Genomic DNA, 17,328 nt, shown 5'->3' on the forward strand with positions numbered 1-17,328 from the left:
GGCCATTCAGCCCCTTGAGCCTGTTCCACCATTCAATTAGATCGTAGCTGATCTGTACATCAACCCCATTTGCTCCATATCCCTTGATTCCCTTATCTAACAAAAATGTATCAATCTTAGCCTTGAAAGTTTCATTGTCACACCATCCACAGCCTTTTGGGGAGAGAGTTCCAGATTTCGACTAACCTTTATGGGGAAAAAATGCTCCCTGATGTCACTCCCAAACGGCCTGGCTCTAATTGTAAGATTATGCACCCACCAGAAGAAATTGTTCTCTTTATCTACTCTATTGAATCCTTTTATCATTTTTTAAACACCTCAATTAAATCACCCTTCAATACTCAAGGAAACACAAGCTGTGTTTATGCAACCTGCCTTCATAATGTCGGCAGTATAATGTCGGAAAGTGTGAAGTCATGCACTTTGGCAGAAAAAAATCAAAGAGCAAGTTATTATTTAAATGGAGAAAGATCGCAAAGTGTCGCTGTACAGCGGGACCTGGGGGTACTTGTGCATGAAACACAAAAGGATAGTATGCAGGTACAGCTAGTGATCAGGAAGGCCAGTGGTATCTTGGCCTTTATTGCAAAGGGGATGGAGTATAAAAGCAGGGAAGTCTTGCTACAGCTATATGAGGCCACACCTGGAATACTGCATGCAGTTTTGGTTTACATATTTACGAAAGGATATGCTTGCTTTGGAGGCAGTTCAGAGAAGGTATACTAGGTTGATTTCGGGGATGAGGGGGTTGACTTATGAGGAAAGGTTGAGTGGATTGGGCCTCTACTCATTGGAATTCAGAAGAATGAGAGGTGATCTTATTGAAACGTATAAGACTATGAGGGGGCTTGACAAGGTGGATGCAGAGATGGGGGAGACTAGAACTAGAGGGAATGATCTTAGAATAAGGAGCCGCCCATTTAAAACAGAGATGAGGAGAAATTTCTTCTGTCAGAGGTTGTAAATCTGTGGAATTCGCTGCCTCAGAGAGCTGTGGAAGCTGGGACATTGAATAAATTTAAGACAGAAATAGAGTTTCTTAAACGAAAAGGGGATAAGGGCTTATGGGGAGTGGGTGGGGAAGTGGAGCTGAGTCCATGATCAGATCAGCCATGATCTTATTGAATGGTGGAGCAGGCTCGAGGGGCCATATGGCCTACTCCTGGTCCTATTTCTTATGTTCTTATGCTCTTATACACTAATCTTGCAGTTGTACAGGGCCTTAGTGAGGCCTCACCTGGAATATTGTGTTCAGTTTTGGTCTCCTAATCTGAGGAAGGACGTTCTTGCTATTGAGGGAGTGCAGCGAAGGTTCACCAGACTGATTTCCGGGGTGGCAGGACTGACATATGAGAGGAGACTGGATCGACTGGGCCTGTATTCACTGGAGTTTAGAAGAATAAGAGGAGATCTCATAGAAACATATAAAATTTTGACTGGCCTGGACAGATTAGATGCAGGAAGAATGTTCCCGATGTTGGGGAAGTCCAAAACCAGAGGTCACAGTCTAAGGATAAGGGGTAAGCCATTTAGGACCGAGATGAGGAGAAACTTCATCACTCAGAGAGTTGTTAACTTGTGGAATTCTCTACCGCAGTGAGTTGTTGATGCCAGTTCATTAGATGTATTCAAGATGGAGTTAGATATGGCCCTTACGGCTAAAGGGGCCACAGGGTATGGCGAGAAAGCAGGAAAGGGGTACTGAGGTGAATGATCAGCCATGATCTTATTAAATGGTGGTGCAGGCTCGAAGGGCCGAATGGCCTACTCCTGCACCTATTTTCTATGTTTCTATGTTTCTCTGTTTCTAATCTGAGGATCTCAACCACGGTAATGATAGAGGCAGTACCACGGTCCTGAGCATTCCTGGACGGAAGTGCTTGCTCACTATGCAGTGACCCCTGCTGGAAATGAAGAAAGGATCAGATTGGCCTAACATTTTACCCCTCCCCTAATAGCTAGCTAGACCCACACTTGGAAAGTGGACACCAATTGAGGACAAAGTACACTGGAAGACTGCTGGTGCCCATGGAACTGTACACCAGAATAAGTGACTGTCTTGAAGGGTAGAAGAGACATTGTAAATGATCTTCTTGGATTTATCTATTGATAATCCATCTAAATTGAGTTAAATTGTCAACATGTGTAAGCTTTTATCTGGAATTTATATTATAGGCCCATCATATCTTTAAAGAAGAACAGAGCAGGAAATACCAGCTATTTCCCGTTGGTTTTCTGAGCTGAGGAGTGGCCTGAGATTTACAACTACCTCCAATCTATAGAGAAACAATTATGCACAAGTTTACCTCAGATGTGCATAAAAGGACCTGTAATTGACCAGGTTTTGCTTATTTTCAGCAATTAGATCTTGTGACCTTAAAGGGACACAGCCCCATCTTAACAACTAAATCCTGCATTGTATGTTCAGTGGCATAAAAAAGCATGTCCTCTGACTTGAACATCATCATCATAGGCGGTCCCTCGAACGAGGATGACTTGTTTCCACAAGAGTTCACAGATGTTTCAATGAAGGACCCGATATTCCAGTCCTGAACTCCAGTTGAGGGGGTGGAAGATGCCTGTGCATGGATTTTTTTAACGTGTGGTGACCGTTGCACATCAGCCATCACACAGGCTCGACAGAGATAGGCCTTTATCCAATGGCAAGGATTAACCAGGACGACTGGAGACCTGCTCTGCTGCACAGAACTAGTGCACACACATATCGCAGTTTGGGCTGGCCCGTGCTGCCCCTGGGCCCTCGGCTCGGCTCTTCTGGGCCCCGTACCCTCATTCGCTGCACCTTCGCCCATGATGTTCCAGGGCCCAGTGCTCCAGCTCTATTTATAGCTCCAACCTGGGGAGATGTTCTCACACAGGTTGGGGCGGCCCACGTTGCCATGGGACACTCTCTGGTAACTAATCAAATTACATTCATTGGGTTTTTCCCTTTATTTCTAATGATTCTTGCAACAAATATGCACATCTGAGGTGACAAACCACTGGGTCGATGTTTGCCCTCTGTTTTGAAAATATCTACTTAGCACTATAACCCTTTTTAAGTTGCAGACTTTAGCATGAGCCAATCCCTTGGAATTCTTCATCCACTGCCCAATAGCCTCCTGTGGCGGCATCTCCACCTTGTGCAATGTGCGCAGCTACAAGACCAAGCATAGGACAGAAAGTCGGAGGGAAGCCAAGGCCTAGGATGTACATTAAGGGAAGAGGAGTGTCCAAAGGTATGGAGGGTCTGAACAGTACCACCTGTAGCAAAATAGACAACGGTCCACTCAACATCATACGCCACACATACCAAATCCCACATAAGTTCTACACATTTCAGCCCTCCATAACAAAAGACAAATGACTGCCAGACAGACTTGACAGAAGGGCACCCTCCTATATGTAATGTTAAGGTTATGTCCCCACACCCAGCCATTCTGTATAGCAGTTTTAGAGACCACTGGGACCATGATCAGTCTTGCGATCCCAGAGGACCCATCTCAGGGCTGGCTAGGCCTGCTCACTGGAGAGGGGCGGTTCCAACAACACTCATGTCAGCACAACTCTCACTACTAAGCTACAAGAAGGTACATGCCACTTTATGGTGAAGTGCAGCCCTCCCTACAAGAAGCATGCAGCTGAAACACATGTGGAACATGCCAATCAGAACGAGTGATGTTCAGCCTCAGCCTGGAACTGGAGAAATACCAAGCAGTCAGTCCGGATTCCATTCTTGCTGACTCGCTCAACACAAACTTCAGCCACAAGCCAGGAAGGGCAAGGTCTTCAAATGATATGTGTGCAATGCCGTGCCTCGCTCCCATTCCCAGGCCTAACTAACCCCTCGAAACCAAGGTTAAAGAAACTGCCCCAACCCCTGACTCCATTACTCCCAGTGCCAGTACAGTCATACCAAGAGCTCTGGATGTAACAATGCACTCTTTCTGCAAAAACCATGCAATCAAAATGTAAAAGGACTTCATAAGATATGAATGCACACTTAAACATACAAAGGCTTAATGGAAATATATACATGAATGAATATTTTTTTAAAGGCCTTTGGAATTATTATTCTTTTTGTTCCTGGGATATGGGTGTCGCAGGCAAGGCCAGCATTTATTGCCCATCCTTAATTGTCCTTGAGAAGGTGGTGGTGAGCCGCCTTCTAGAACCGCTGCAATCTGTGTGGTGAAGGTACTCCCACAGCGCTGTTAGGGAGGGAGTTCTAGGATTTTGACCCGGCGACGATGAAGGAACAGCGATATATTTCCAAGTCAGGATGGTGTGTAACTTGGAGGGGAACTTGCAGGAGATGATGTTCCATGTGCCTGCTGCCCTTATCCTCCTAGGTGATAGAGGTCATCGGTTTGGGAGGTGCTGCTGAAGAAGCCTTGGTGAATTGCTGCAGTGCCTCTTGTAGATGGTACACACTGCAGCCACGGTGCGCCAGTGGTGTAGGGAGTGTTTAAGGTGGTGGATGGGTTGCCAATCAAGTGGGCTGCTTTGTCTTGGATGGTGTCCATCTTCTTGAGTGTTGTTCGAGCTGCACTCATCCAGGTAAGTGGCGAGTATTCCATCACACTCCCGACTTGTATCTTGTAGATGGTGGAAAGGTTTTGGAGAATCAGGAGGTGAGCCAGAATACCCAGCTTCTGACCTGCTCTTGTTGCCAAAGTATTTATGTGTCTGGTCCAGTTAAGTTTCTGGTCAATGGTGACCCCCAGGATGTTGATAGTGGGGGATTTGGCAATGGTAATGCCGTTGAATGTCAAGGGGTGGTGGTTGTTGGAGATAGTCATTGCCTAGCAGTTTTGAGGCGCAAATTTTACTTACCACTTGTCAGCCCAAGCCTGAATGTCATTCAGGACTTGTTGCATTTGGGCATGGACTTCTTTATTATCTGAGGAGTTACGAATGGAACTGAGCACTGTACAATCATCAGCGAACATCCCCACTTCTGGCCTTACGATGGAAGGAAGGTCGTCAATGAAGCAGCTGAAGATGGTTGGGCCTAGGACACTGCCCTGAGGAACTCCTGCAGCGATGTGCTGGGGCTGAGATGATTGACCTCCAACTACCACAGCCATTTTCTTTTCTGCTAGGTATGACTCCAGCCAGTGGAGAGTTTTCTCCCTGATTCCCATTGACTTCAGTTTTACTCGGGCTCCTTTTTGTCACACTCAATCAAATGCTGCCTTGATGTCAAGGACCGTCACTCTCATTTCACCTCTGGAATTCAACTCTTTTGTCCTTGTTTGGGCCAAGGCTGTAATGAGGTCTGGAGCTGAGTGGTCCTGGCGGAACCCAAACTGAGTATTGGTAAGCAAGTTATTGATGAGTAAGTGCAGCTTGATAGCACTGTCGACAACACCTTCCATCACTTTTCTGATGATTGAGAGTAGACTGATGGGCTGGTAATTGGCTGGATTTGATTTGGCCTGCTTTTTATGGACAGACCATACCTGGGCAGTTTTCCATATTGGCAGTGATGCCAGTGTTGTAGCTGTACTGGGAGGATTCTCCCTGCTGTCGACCACCAGGAAAGTCATCGCAAGAATCCTCTTGAATCATTTACTCCCTGTGGCTGAAGAGCTCCTCCCAGACTCGCAATGCAGATTCCGCTTACTTAGGGGCACAATAAACATGATCTTCACCACGCGGCAGATGCAAGAGAAATGCAGGAGACAGTACCAACCCTTGTACATGGCCTTCTTCGACCTCACAAAAGCCTTCGACACTGTCAACCGTGAGGGATTATGGAGCGCCCTCCTCAGATTCGATTACCCTCAAAAGTTTTTCACCTACCTCTGCCTGCTCTATGATGACATGCAAGCCGTGATCCTGACCAATAGATCCACCACAGACCCAATCCACATGCGGATCAGGGTCAAGCAAGGCTGTGTCATCGCACCAACGCTCTTTTCGATCTTCCTTGCTGCAATGCTCCATATCACTCTCAACAAGCTCCCTGCTGGAGTGGAGCAAAATTACAGGACAAACAGGAATCTGTTCAACCTCCAGGCCAGATCCAAGGTCGTCCCATCCTCCATCATTGAATTACAGTATGCAGACAATGCCTGCGTCTGCGCATACTCGGAGGCCAAACTCCAAGTCATTGTCAACACCGAGGCATATGAGAGCATGGGCCTTACACTAAACATCCGTAAGACAAAGGTCCTTTACCAACCTGTCCACGCCATACAGCACTGCCCCCCCAGTTGTCAAAATCCACAACAAGGCCTTGGATAACGTGGACCATTTTCCATGCCTCAGGAGCCTACTGTCAACAAGGGCAGACATCGCGACGAGGACCAACACTGCCTTCAGTGTGCCAGTGTAGCCTTTCGATCACCTGAGGAAGAGAGTGTTTGAAGACCAGGACCTCAAACCCGGCACCAAGCTCATGGTCTACAGGGCAGTAGTGATACCCGCCCTCCTATATGTCTCAGAGACATGGACTATGTACAGCAGGCACCAGAAAACACTGGAGAAGTACCACCAACGCTGCCTCCACAAGATCCTGCAAATCCATTGGCAGGATAGGCGCATCAACGTCAGTGTTCTCGCTCAGGCCAACATCCCCAGTATCGAAGCACTGACCACACTCGATCAGCTTCACTGGATGGGCCACATCGTCTGCATGCGTGACACGAGACTCCCTAAACAAGCACTCTACTCAGAGCTCCGACATGGCAAGCAAGCCCCAGGTGGGCAGAGGAAAAGGACATCCTCAAAGCCTCCTTGAAAAAGTGCAACATCCCCACTGGCACCTGGGAATCCCCGGCCCAAGACCGCCCAAAGTGAAGGAAAAACATCCGGGAAGGAGTTGTACACGTCAAGTCTCTTCACCGAGAGCAAGCTGAAGCCAAGCGTCAATAGCGGATGGAGCGCGCAGCAACAAAGGCACCCCATCTACCCATTCCTTCAACCACCGTATGCCCCATCTGTGTCAGAGACTGTAGGTCCCGCATCGGTCTCTTCAGTCACCTGAGAACTCAATTTTAGTGTGGAAGCAAGTCATCCTCGACTCCAAGGTACTTTCTATGATGATGATGAGCTATACTGGACATACCTGGGCAGTTTTCCACATTGTCGGGTAGATGCCAGTGTTGCAGCTGCACCGAAAAGCTTGGCTAGAGGCGCAGCTAGTTCTGGAGCACGTCTTCAGCACGACAGCCAGAATGTTGTTGGGGCCCATAGCCTTTGCTGTATTCAGTGCACTCAGCCGTTTCTTAATATCACATGGAGTGAATCGAATTGGCTGAAGACTGTCTTCTGTGATGGTGGGGACCTCAAGAAGAGGCCCATATGGATCACCCACTTGGCACTTCAGGCTGAAGATGGTTAGAAATGCTTCAGCCCTGTCTTTTGCACTCATGTGAGGTTGGGGATGTTCATGGAGCCCCCTCCTCCCGTTAGTTGTTTAATGGTCCACCACCATTCACGACTGGATGACTGGACAGAGTTTTAATCTGATCCATTGGTTGTGGGATCGCTTAGCCTTCTCTATAGCATGCTGCTTCCGCTGTTTAGCATGCATGTGGTCCGATATTGCAGCTTACCTCATTGTTAGATAAATCTGGTGCTGCTCCTTGCATGCTCTTCTGCACTCCTCATTAAACCAGGGTTGCTCCCCTGGCTTGATGGTAATGGTAGAGTGAGGGATATGCTGGGCCATGAGGTTACAGATTGTGATGAAATATAATTCTGCTGCTGCTGATGGCCCACAGCGCCTCATGGATGCCCAGGTTTGAGCTGCTCGATCTGTTCAGAATTTATCCTATTTAGTACGGTGGCAATGCCACACAACACGATGGAGAGTGTCCTCAGTGTGGGATTTCATCTCCACAAGGACTGTGCCCATCATCATATCATCATAGGCAATCCCTTGGATTCGAGGAAGACTTGCTTCCATTCCTGAAGTGAGTTCTTTGGTGACTGAGCAGTTCAATACGAGAGCTACAGACTCTGTCACAGGTGGGACAGATAGTCGTTGAGGGAAGGGCTGGGTGGGACTGGTTTGCCGCATGCTCTTTCCGCTGCCTGCGCTTGATTTCTGCATGCTCTTGGCGTTGAGACTCGAGGAGCTCAGCGCCCTCTCGGATGCACTTCCTCCATTTAGGGCAGTCTTTGGCCAGGGACTCCCAGGTGTCAGTGGGAATGTCGCACTTTATCAGGGAGGCTTTGAAGGTGTCCTTGTAGTGTTTCCGCTGCCCACCTTTGGCTCGTTTGCCGTGAAGGAGCTCCGAGTAGAGCATTTGCTTTGGGAGTCTCGTGTCTGGCATGCGAACTATGTGGCCTGCCCAGCGGAACTGATCGGGTGTGGTCAGTGCTTCAATGCTCGGGATGTTAGCCTGGACAAGGACGCTGATGTTGGTGCACCTGTCCTCCCAGGGAATTTGTAGGATCTTGCAGAGACATCGTTAGTGATATTTCTCCAGTAACTTGAGGTGTCTGCTGTACATGATCCATGTCTCTGAGCCAGACAGAAGGGCAGGTATTACTACAGCCCTGTAGAACATGAGCTTGGTGGCAGTTTTGAGGGCCTGGTCTTCAAACGCTCTTTTCCTCAGGTGGCCAAAGGTTGCACTGGCGCACTGGAGGCGGTGTTGGATCTCGTCGTTGATGCCTGCTCTTGTTGATAGGAGGCTCCCGAGATAAGGGAAGTGGTCCACGTTGTCCAGGGCTGCACCGTGGATCTTGATGACTGGGGGGCAGTGCTGTGCGGTGAGGACAGGCTGGTGGAGGATCTTTGTCTTACGGATGTTTAGCGTAAGGCCCATGCTTTCGTAAGCCTCAGTAAATACGTCGACTATGTCCTGGAGTTCAGCCTCTGTATGTGCGCAGACGCAGGCATCGTCCACGTACTGTAGTTCGACGATAGAGATTGGGGTGGCCTTGGACCTGGCCTGGAGATGGTGCAGGTTGAACAGGTTCCCACTGGTTCTGTAGTTTAGTTCCACCCCAGCGGGGAGCTTGTTGACTGTGAGGTGGAGCATGGCGGCGAGAAAGATTGAGAAGAGGATTGGGGCAATGACGCAGCCCTGTTTGACCCCGGTCCGGACATGGATTGGATCTGTGATGGATCCGTTGGTAGGGATCACGGCCTGCATGTCGTCGTGGAGCAGGCGGAGGATGTTGATGAACTTTGGGGGCATCCGAAATGGAGGAGGACACTCCACAGACCCTCGCGGTTGATAGTGTCAAAGGCCTTTGTAAGGTCGAAGAAAGCCATGTATAAGGGCTGGCGCTGTTCCCTGCATTTTTCTTGTAGCTGTTGCACTGCAAAAATCATGTCCGGTGTGCCCTGTCGGGGGCGAAATCCGCACTGTGACTCCGGGAGGAGCTCCTCGGCCACGGGAAGAAGGCGGTTGAGGATTAAATGGAATCAATCTAAGTGGAATCAAATCCTTCTACACTCCTATCATAGTTTTTTGGAGGCTTTATTGGTTATCATTCTGTGTGAAATGAATTCCTAGTCACTTTTTCATTCCTTCCATTGCTCACTCCAGGCCAGTTAATCCTTTTTAATCACTTGAGTTTTTGAGTTACCCATAGCCTCACCTGATAGTACAGTGAGTTTCTAGTTCTAGGTGCCTTGAATCTACTTACGATTTCAGATTATTTTTCAGGGCAACTTTCCATCATGTTCTATTTTTCTGATCCGCTACATTTTACGTAAAGTGGAACCTCCTGATTTTTCAAGAGCTGAGACATGTCTATAACAATTAGCTCTTCCTGTATAACTTTCCCTGTGAGATGTTGCACTACATTTGTGTGCTTTCAATAATCTTAGTTTTATTCCATCACAATCCCATCTGTAAGAATTTATTCTAGCTAAAGGTCTCTCCACACCTTAAATCAAACTTTATTTTGAAAAAGCCTTGGTTTTAGCATAAGAATGAGGTTTACTTGCATTTTCGATCAATGTACTCAGTTGAGAAGCAAGAACACTTGCCGATGAATGTTGCTAAAATCTTCTGCTAAGAAACTGATTCATGTTTATTGTTTTTTATTATTTTTCTGAATAACTAAAATTACCTCAGAAAGAATCCTATTTCCTTTTTGCAATAGCTGTTCAAAATAAGTCTCACAAGCACTTCAGTAAAAATCATTACCCCGCCACAAAAACAGCACCTTATTTTACCACCAGCCTTTAGCAGTGCCACTCCAATGTACTGCTCTCCAACCATCGAGGCAGGAAGGAGAATAATGTTCTAATTAAGCATTATATAGTGTGGCATGCTTTGTCTCAGCAATTCCATTGAAAAGTCAGTCTTTTAGACTAATGAGCCCTGAAGTTCCATTGGGTTCTCTTGCTGAACCCCCAGAAAAATGGCATAACTAACAACAATAACTTGCATTTATATAGCACCTTTAACGTAGTAAGACATCCCAAGGCACTTCATAGGAACGTTATCAAACTAAATTTGATACCGAGTCACATAGGCAGATATTAGGGCAGGCACCAAAAGCTTGGTCAAAGATGTAGCTATTGCAGGAGGTTCCCCCATAGAATTTCCCGGTCTCAGTGTTTATGAAAGGTCTTGGTGGTGACGTAGTGGGGGAATCATAAGCAGTAGTTTTCAATTCAATCTCGGGATGTAGGCGTGGCTGGCAAGGCTGGCATTTATTGCCCTAATCTGGTGGTGAACCTTCTTCTTGAACTGCTCAGGGGTTTAATACAACTGAATGGTTTGCTGGGCTACTTCAAGGACAGTTCAGAATTTGATGAGGGATTGGAGTCACATATCGGCCAGACCAGGTCAGGACAGCAGGTTTCCTTTACCTAAATGACATTAGTGAACCAGTTGGGTTTTTCAGACAATCCAACACCTTTATCATAGCTTTTACTGATACCAACTCACCATTTTCAGAATTTTTTGTTGAACTTAATTCAAATTCTCAAACTGCCATGGTGGGATTTGAATTCATGTCAAAAATCATGCAATATCAGTAGATGTTCTATGCAATAAAGATAAAGCATATCCACTATATGGATATACACTAACGTTTTGTAACATGCTTCCCCTTGGTGGATGAGGGTTCCACACTGGCAAAGGATGAATACAAATGGAGGAATTTGCCCTGCATTACAGTAACATCACAGTTTCCATTCCATAGGAACTGTCCATGTGACATTTGTTAAATTTCCCTCAAACTAATGGTTACAGAGCTTAACAATCTTTCAACTTGCAGGGATATTACAAGAATCTGTTTTCAATTTAACAAAATACTATCATGGTCACAATTATTCATTACTTTCTTTAACTGTGATTAATCTTTTACACTGCAAGAATATTTTGATTACACAGCAATATGTTGATAAACATCAGGAGCCAGGCCTACTGTTTAGTTGCTTGGGTTAATAATGATGTCAGTTAATGCTAATTCAGCCCCCTCATTCTGTCAGAATCAGCAAATCCTCTCAAGTTAGTACACCCAACGATGTCATTATTGAAACATCAGTACTCATAGAAATTAAACAAAGATACACAGTCAAAAATAAACATCCATTTACGTGAATCTGAATTCTCTGTGATGGTTTGATTTTTGGAAAGGCATTTTTATTTGTTTAGAAACCAAAGATAAAGAACCAAGGTCCATACTGCAAGGTTTGAAAATAGTAGCGGAGAATGTGACTAGAAGTCGTGACTAGATGATGCCAAGCTTAAGGTTGTAAGTGCATATAGCCTGTCGGGGTATCCCAAGGGAAGTAAGGAGCTCCAGATTTAGGGTTCTGGAAAGTCCAAGATTCATCAAGCAACGCAAACCCCTGTGCTCGCCGACCTACATTGGCTCCCGGTTAAAGAACAGCTCGATTTCAAAATTCTCATCCTTGTTTACAAATCCCTCCATGGCCTTGCCCCTTCCTATCTCTGTAATCTATTTCAGCCTCACAACACCACCGCGCTCCTCAAATTCTGTCCTCTTGAGCATCCCTGATTATAACTGCTCAACCATCAGTGGCTGTGCCTTCAGCTGCCTAGGCCCCAAGCTCTGAGACTCCCTCGGTAAACCTCTCCACCTCTCTACTTATCTTTCCTCCTTTAAGACGCTCCTTAAAACCTACCTCTTTAATCAAGCTTTTGGTCATCTGCCGTAATTTCTTCTTATGTGGCTCGGTGTCAAATGTATTTGTTTTGTCTTATAGCACTGCTGGAGCGCCTTGGGACATTTTACTATGTTAAAGGCGCTATATAAATAAAAGTTGTTGTTGTTGTTGTTAAATTATGAGGACTAAGCTTGTATTCCCTTGAATGTAGAAGATTAAAAGCTGATCTAATTGAGCTGTTTAAAATGATTAAAGGAGTTGATTGGGTAGATAGAGAGAAACTGTTTCCTCCAGTGGGGGAGTCCAGCACAAGATGGCATAACTTTAAAATTAGAACTGGACCATTCAGGATGAAGTCAGCAAGCACCTCTTCACACAAAGGGTAGTGGAAATCTGGAACCCTCTCCCCCATTAAGCTGTTGAAACTAGGTCAATTAACATTTTCAAAACTGAGATTGATATATTTTTATTAGATAAGAGTATTAACAGATAGGGAACCAAGGTGGGTAAATTAAGTTCACAGATACAGATGAGCCACGATCTCATTGAATGGCGGAACAGACTCGAGGGTGAATGGCCTCCTCCGGTTCCTATGTTGCTAGAGTTGGAGTTTGATTTTGTCACAGTAATGGCGTAGGGAGGAGGAAGATGATTAAACAGTACATTTGAAGGAACAAGAGAGGAACATTCAGGAAACCACTGACCACAGTAATATTGATAAAATAAAGACAAGATTACTTACAGCAGAGAGATTGGAGTCCAGATAAAGAACTCAATCTTGAAAGAAAATCTCTCTTTCACAAATGCTGTGCACTAAATAAAACCATTATTTACAGCTATTTTGATGTAAGCTGGAATAGATAAGCTCCGTGGTTTGACAGATATATTTCACTGGCATCAGAGCAAAGCCTGACTCAATCATATTTGACTTTTTTCAACAAAGGTTTTATTTATTTTTGACTTTCAAGTCAGGAGCAAATCAAACCAATCAGCAACCTCGGCTTTTTTAGCAATGCATCAGTCAACAGATCACTGAAATAACATTTAAGATTATTTTTAAAAAGAAAAATCACCCGTAGGAAGTAATGGATAAATTCTTACAGAAGATAATGCTATTTTCTATAATTGTCAAACTCGATAAAGGGACACTGAACTGTCTCATTAGATATAAATTAGATTGACTTGTGCATTGTTATTGTGTGTGGACAAGACAAATTGAAGGAAAAATGAAGATGATTAGATAGGCTTTGCCCCTATGAGATTGTTCTGCTCTAGCCTCTCACCACATTGCCCAGTTCCACTATGACTAATGCTTTACACGGATAATCCTAAAGACTGTCATACATCATCTAAAACTAGGAATTACTGTTGATGATATTAACGCACATGTACTTAATCCAATGGGTTAACACTTCCATTAAAATAGCGGACATAGGCAGGTCAAACAAGCCGGTTAAGTATTCATATGCTAATATGACAGTAATTTCTAAGCTCTAGGTACTACCCAATAATGATATATATATATTAGTGTATCTCCCATGAGAAGATAAAGTGTAGTCCTCAGCAGAGTTAGGGGGCAAGGAATAATATGACCAGGATATACAGATGTAATTCAATCCCCATTTTAAAGGCATATGTCATTCTGGCTTGATGTTTGCTCGGACCTGTTCTCCCTCCACTGCACTTCCAGCGACAGAGCGGTAGCAGCTCTGAGGATATTCTGAGCCACTGCCTTTATTTGAATGTACTTTCACAGCACATACAGCAATTTGGGACGCAACAAAGTAAAGTTAATTGCAGGGTGGGGGTTTCTCTGCAGTGTAAGTTGAGGACCTGTGAGGTACAAAACTGAGATGCTATAGTGCTACCAATGGCAGGAGGGTGTAATTACAGTGTGACATGTTTACATAGCCATTTCCCATTATAAATGTGGACATAAGAATTTATAATGGGAAAAATTGGCATGAACTGCATGCAGCCATAAGTTTCTTAATATATTATGTTGACATTTTCTTACCCTATATAAGGAATGTCTAAAGCCAATAAAAATGCTTTTATTCACTCAAAAGCTGAGAAGATTTAATATGTTTATATTTTTACAGAGGGAGAACGGGATCTTCTTTGATCCTATGCTTGACCACGAAGGATACTGCTGTGAAGCCTGTCGCCGTGGACACCGGCACTGCCAGCGAGTCTGTGAACCTCTTGGTGGCTATATGCCATATCCTTATTACTACCGAGGGTGCCGCGTTATCTGTCGGATTATCATGCCCTGCAATTGGTGGGTTGCACGCATGCTCGGGCGGGTATAAAAAGAGTTGTCTGCAAAAAGTGCACCAGCAGACTGGAGCGTCTATTCCAGCCTCTTTGTTTTTCCCTTCTGCAAAATGCTCAGGCCTTTGTGTCCATTCATCAACCATTTTAAAATGATCAGTTAGTGGTTCCATATAAAATTCAAACATTCCACTTTCCTCTGTGTGCAAAAGATCACACACCACATCTTTGGAACTTCATTCTAGTCATCTTCTGTAAGACTTAAGTGTGGGAGTATGTTTAGTTTATGGTTGACAGTCAGTGTTGCTCGGTGAACCCCAAGCTTGTGCCTTTGCTACCACTAGCAAACATCAGACATTCTGATCCAGAGGAATGACCGTTCTTTTTTTTAAATTTCACTTTTAACATAAATTTTCTGGACATTTGCCAAAATATTCAAACAAGAGAATTTAATTAAACAACGTGATAAACAAAAGCTTATTTCTCAAATACAGAAAGTCATTCAGTCCTGTGGAGAATCATGGGCTCAACATAACACATTATAAACAACTACACCCACACAAAAAAACAAAATCAAATACATTTACTGTTAAATATTAAACTTTGTGAGCACTAATCATAGAATCTTTCACGATGCCCACATAAAGGTCCTGTTTAATCAGCAGGGCACAAGTTATAAAAAATATATGTACTTAATCATAATTTGCAAATGTAAAATGATCTTTTCTGCCATTCGTGGTACTGACTTTAGTATCTCACTGTCCTGGTTAAGAAAATAGCATCATCTTCATTGTAAACGTGTTGCATGCCTAATCCGGAATTTCATGTTGCAAATCTTTTAATCCATTATTATATTCTATACACATTATACATATATGCATTATTGTAGAAATATATTGTATTTAGACTGGGGTCTTTTTGTTTCCACAAAATTAATAAGTATATCCTGTCATAAAAAACAAGACGGAATTTCATTTCTTTCAACCTCTCGTGTGTTTCAAGACCTGTATGTCACACTACACATGTCTCACACACACACAAATTTCTGGTCTTTGAAGAGAGAGAAGGAAAGTCAGTCATTTCCAATGTACAGAGAAACATCCTTCCTCTGACCTCTAATTGACCCCTGGTCCGCTAATAGCAATCAGCCTCTAATTGACCCAGGAAGGCACTGCATTTACACTCTAAGGCCAAAACGGGACACAGTGGGCTATACACACATCTGTGCTTGAGCCGCGGAATATTACATTTTCCATTACCGGGGGGTCATTTTAACATAGCCCACCCAACGGGAAACTGACAGGATCAGATCGACCACCCGTTTTATACCTCGCCTGATTTTACTATCCGTGGAAAGTAAACCTATCCTGAGCAGCCCCAGAGGAGAACCACTAACAATTACTAAAAAGCAGGTTTTATTAAAATAGCTAGTATTTTTTAAATATTGCCTGAGCTTATTGTTTAGGTTTACAATTTCGCTATCATACTTAAAATCACCTACCATACAGGTTTAAATCGGGTCAAGAAAAGGCTAGTCCAGCAACTTTAACTCACCCCGACTGCCCACAAATCCAATTAACTACATCAAATGTGCACATCACAGACCACAGCAACATTTTCATGTTCACTGCAGGTAAGCAAGCTGAATTTAAAAAAAAACTTAGCAAAGAAATAGTGCAAAACAAGACAGATACCAAGCAAGTATGCTGCTTACACTGTAACAGTGCTGAGAAAGAGTAGCGCTTTGTGGATAACTAACAGTCCCACTTTTTAACTTTAACTAGATCCTTTTGCAAGTAGCAACTTAAGTAGAAGCACAGTAACATTTGGCACAGTCCAGGGATTGAGCTGAAAGAAGTAAGATTATGTTGGCTAAAGGTCCACCTTCACAGTACAATCTTGGTTTAAATGCAGTGTGGGATGTTGCAAGTTTCAGTGTGTTGTATGATTTGTAGCAGAGTTTGAATTTGCAATCATTTCAGCTCTCCTTATTTATGAGGAATTAAAAGCCATTATATTTCTCCTGTAGAATAGACTAGTGATTGGAAATGGATTAAAGCAGATAAGCCACCCTGATTTCTAAAGCACTGTAATTGGTGTCTTTGTTGGAACTAGATATGATTGAGCTTACATTTGCAACCAGCCCATTTGAAAGGCGGTATGGGTGCCTGAGACATTCAAATCCACAGGATGGGTCATTTTTGACAGGACGCAAGAATTCCAAGCCAGACTGAGTGAAGAACATAATTGAATTGGTTCCATGTAAAATCAGGGCTGTTTATAGCAAATGTGTATTCAATTTTTCCAGTGTTTAGAAGTTAGCATCTCATACAAGCAGCGGAGTACGTGACTATCTCTTGCTCAGCACCAGTACCATCCATTGAACACCCAGCTGAAATCAAAATGATGCCAATTTAGTGCAACCTGGCCTAGCTGAATTCAACATTTTTGTATCCCGATAAGAAATTCCTGGAATTGTTGTGTTCAGTCCCATCAACATTCATGTCACATTTGGGTTTGCTTTGGTTGGCTGCATTCCCCCTATTTCCCTCCTTAGATCAATGGCTGTTCTCCTCCTAACTACAGCTGGAACACCTAGCCTCGTGTTTCACACAAAAAGGGTTTAATACTCACCCTTTACTACTCTACTACACTTCTTAGGGTCCTTGCTGCATACAACTTTCAAAGGCTTATGATAAACACACATCCAACTGAGGGAAAATAACTGGTGTGATGAGTAGGCCTGTGACTTTCATTCACAGCTTTCTCAAATAATAACGTCAAAACATTTAAGTCGTTTCACAGTACACATTACTTTGGGTGAAGTCAAACTGATTACACTGTATGGTATTATAGGATGATTTTAACTGTACCTGTTTATAGTTATCTCAAAAATGTAATAGTGTAACATTGCATGGCTAAATAAAAAGTTTGTAACAAATGTGCAAGAACAGTTTTGTGTTGTTTCCCACCATTATTTACCTTATTGTTAAAGA

General features: G+C 44.0%; 1 protein-coding gene across 1 annotated transcript in view; it reads left to right on the forward strand.

Annotated features, from left to right (window-relative positions):
* The window catches only part of tnmd (tenomodulin), a 102,180-nt gene extending 87,810 nt beyond the window's left edge, over positions 1–14,370 (forward strand). The window contains exon 6 of the mRNA XM_070883988.1: positions 14,161–14,370. Within this exon, the coding sequence (XP_070740089.1) occupies positions 14,161–14,370 (210 nt within the window). The remainder of the gene's footprint in view (positions 1–14,160) is intronic.
* Positions 14,371–17,328: the final 2,958 nt, after the last annotated feature.

Source organism: Pristiophorus japonicus, chromosome 6 (genome assembly GCF_044704955.1).
Source record: "Pristiophorus japonicus isolate sPriJap1 chromosome 6, sPriJap1.hap1, whole genome shotgun sequence".
Taxonomy (NCBI): Eukaryota; Metazoa; Chordata; class Chondrichthyes; family Pristiophoridae; genus Pristiophorus; species Pristiophorus japonicus.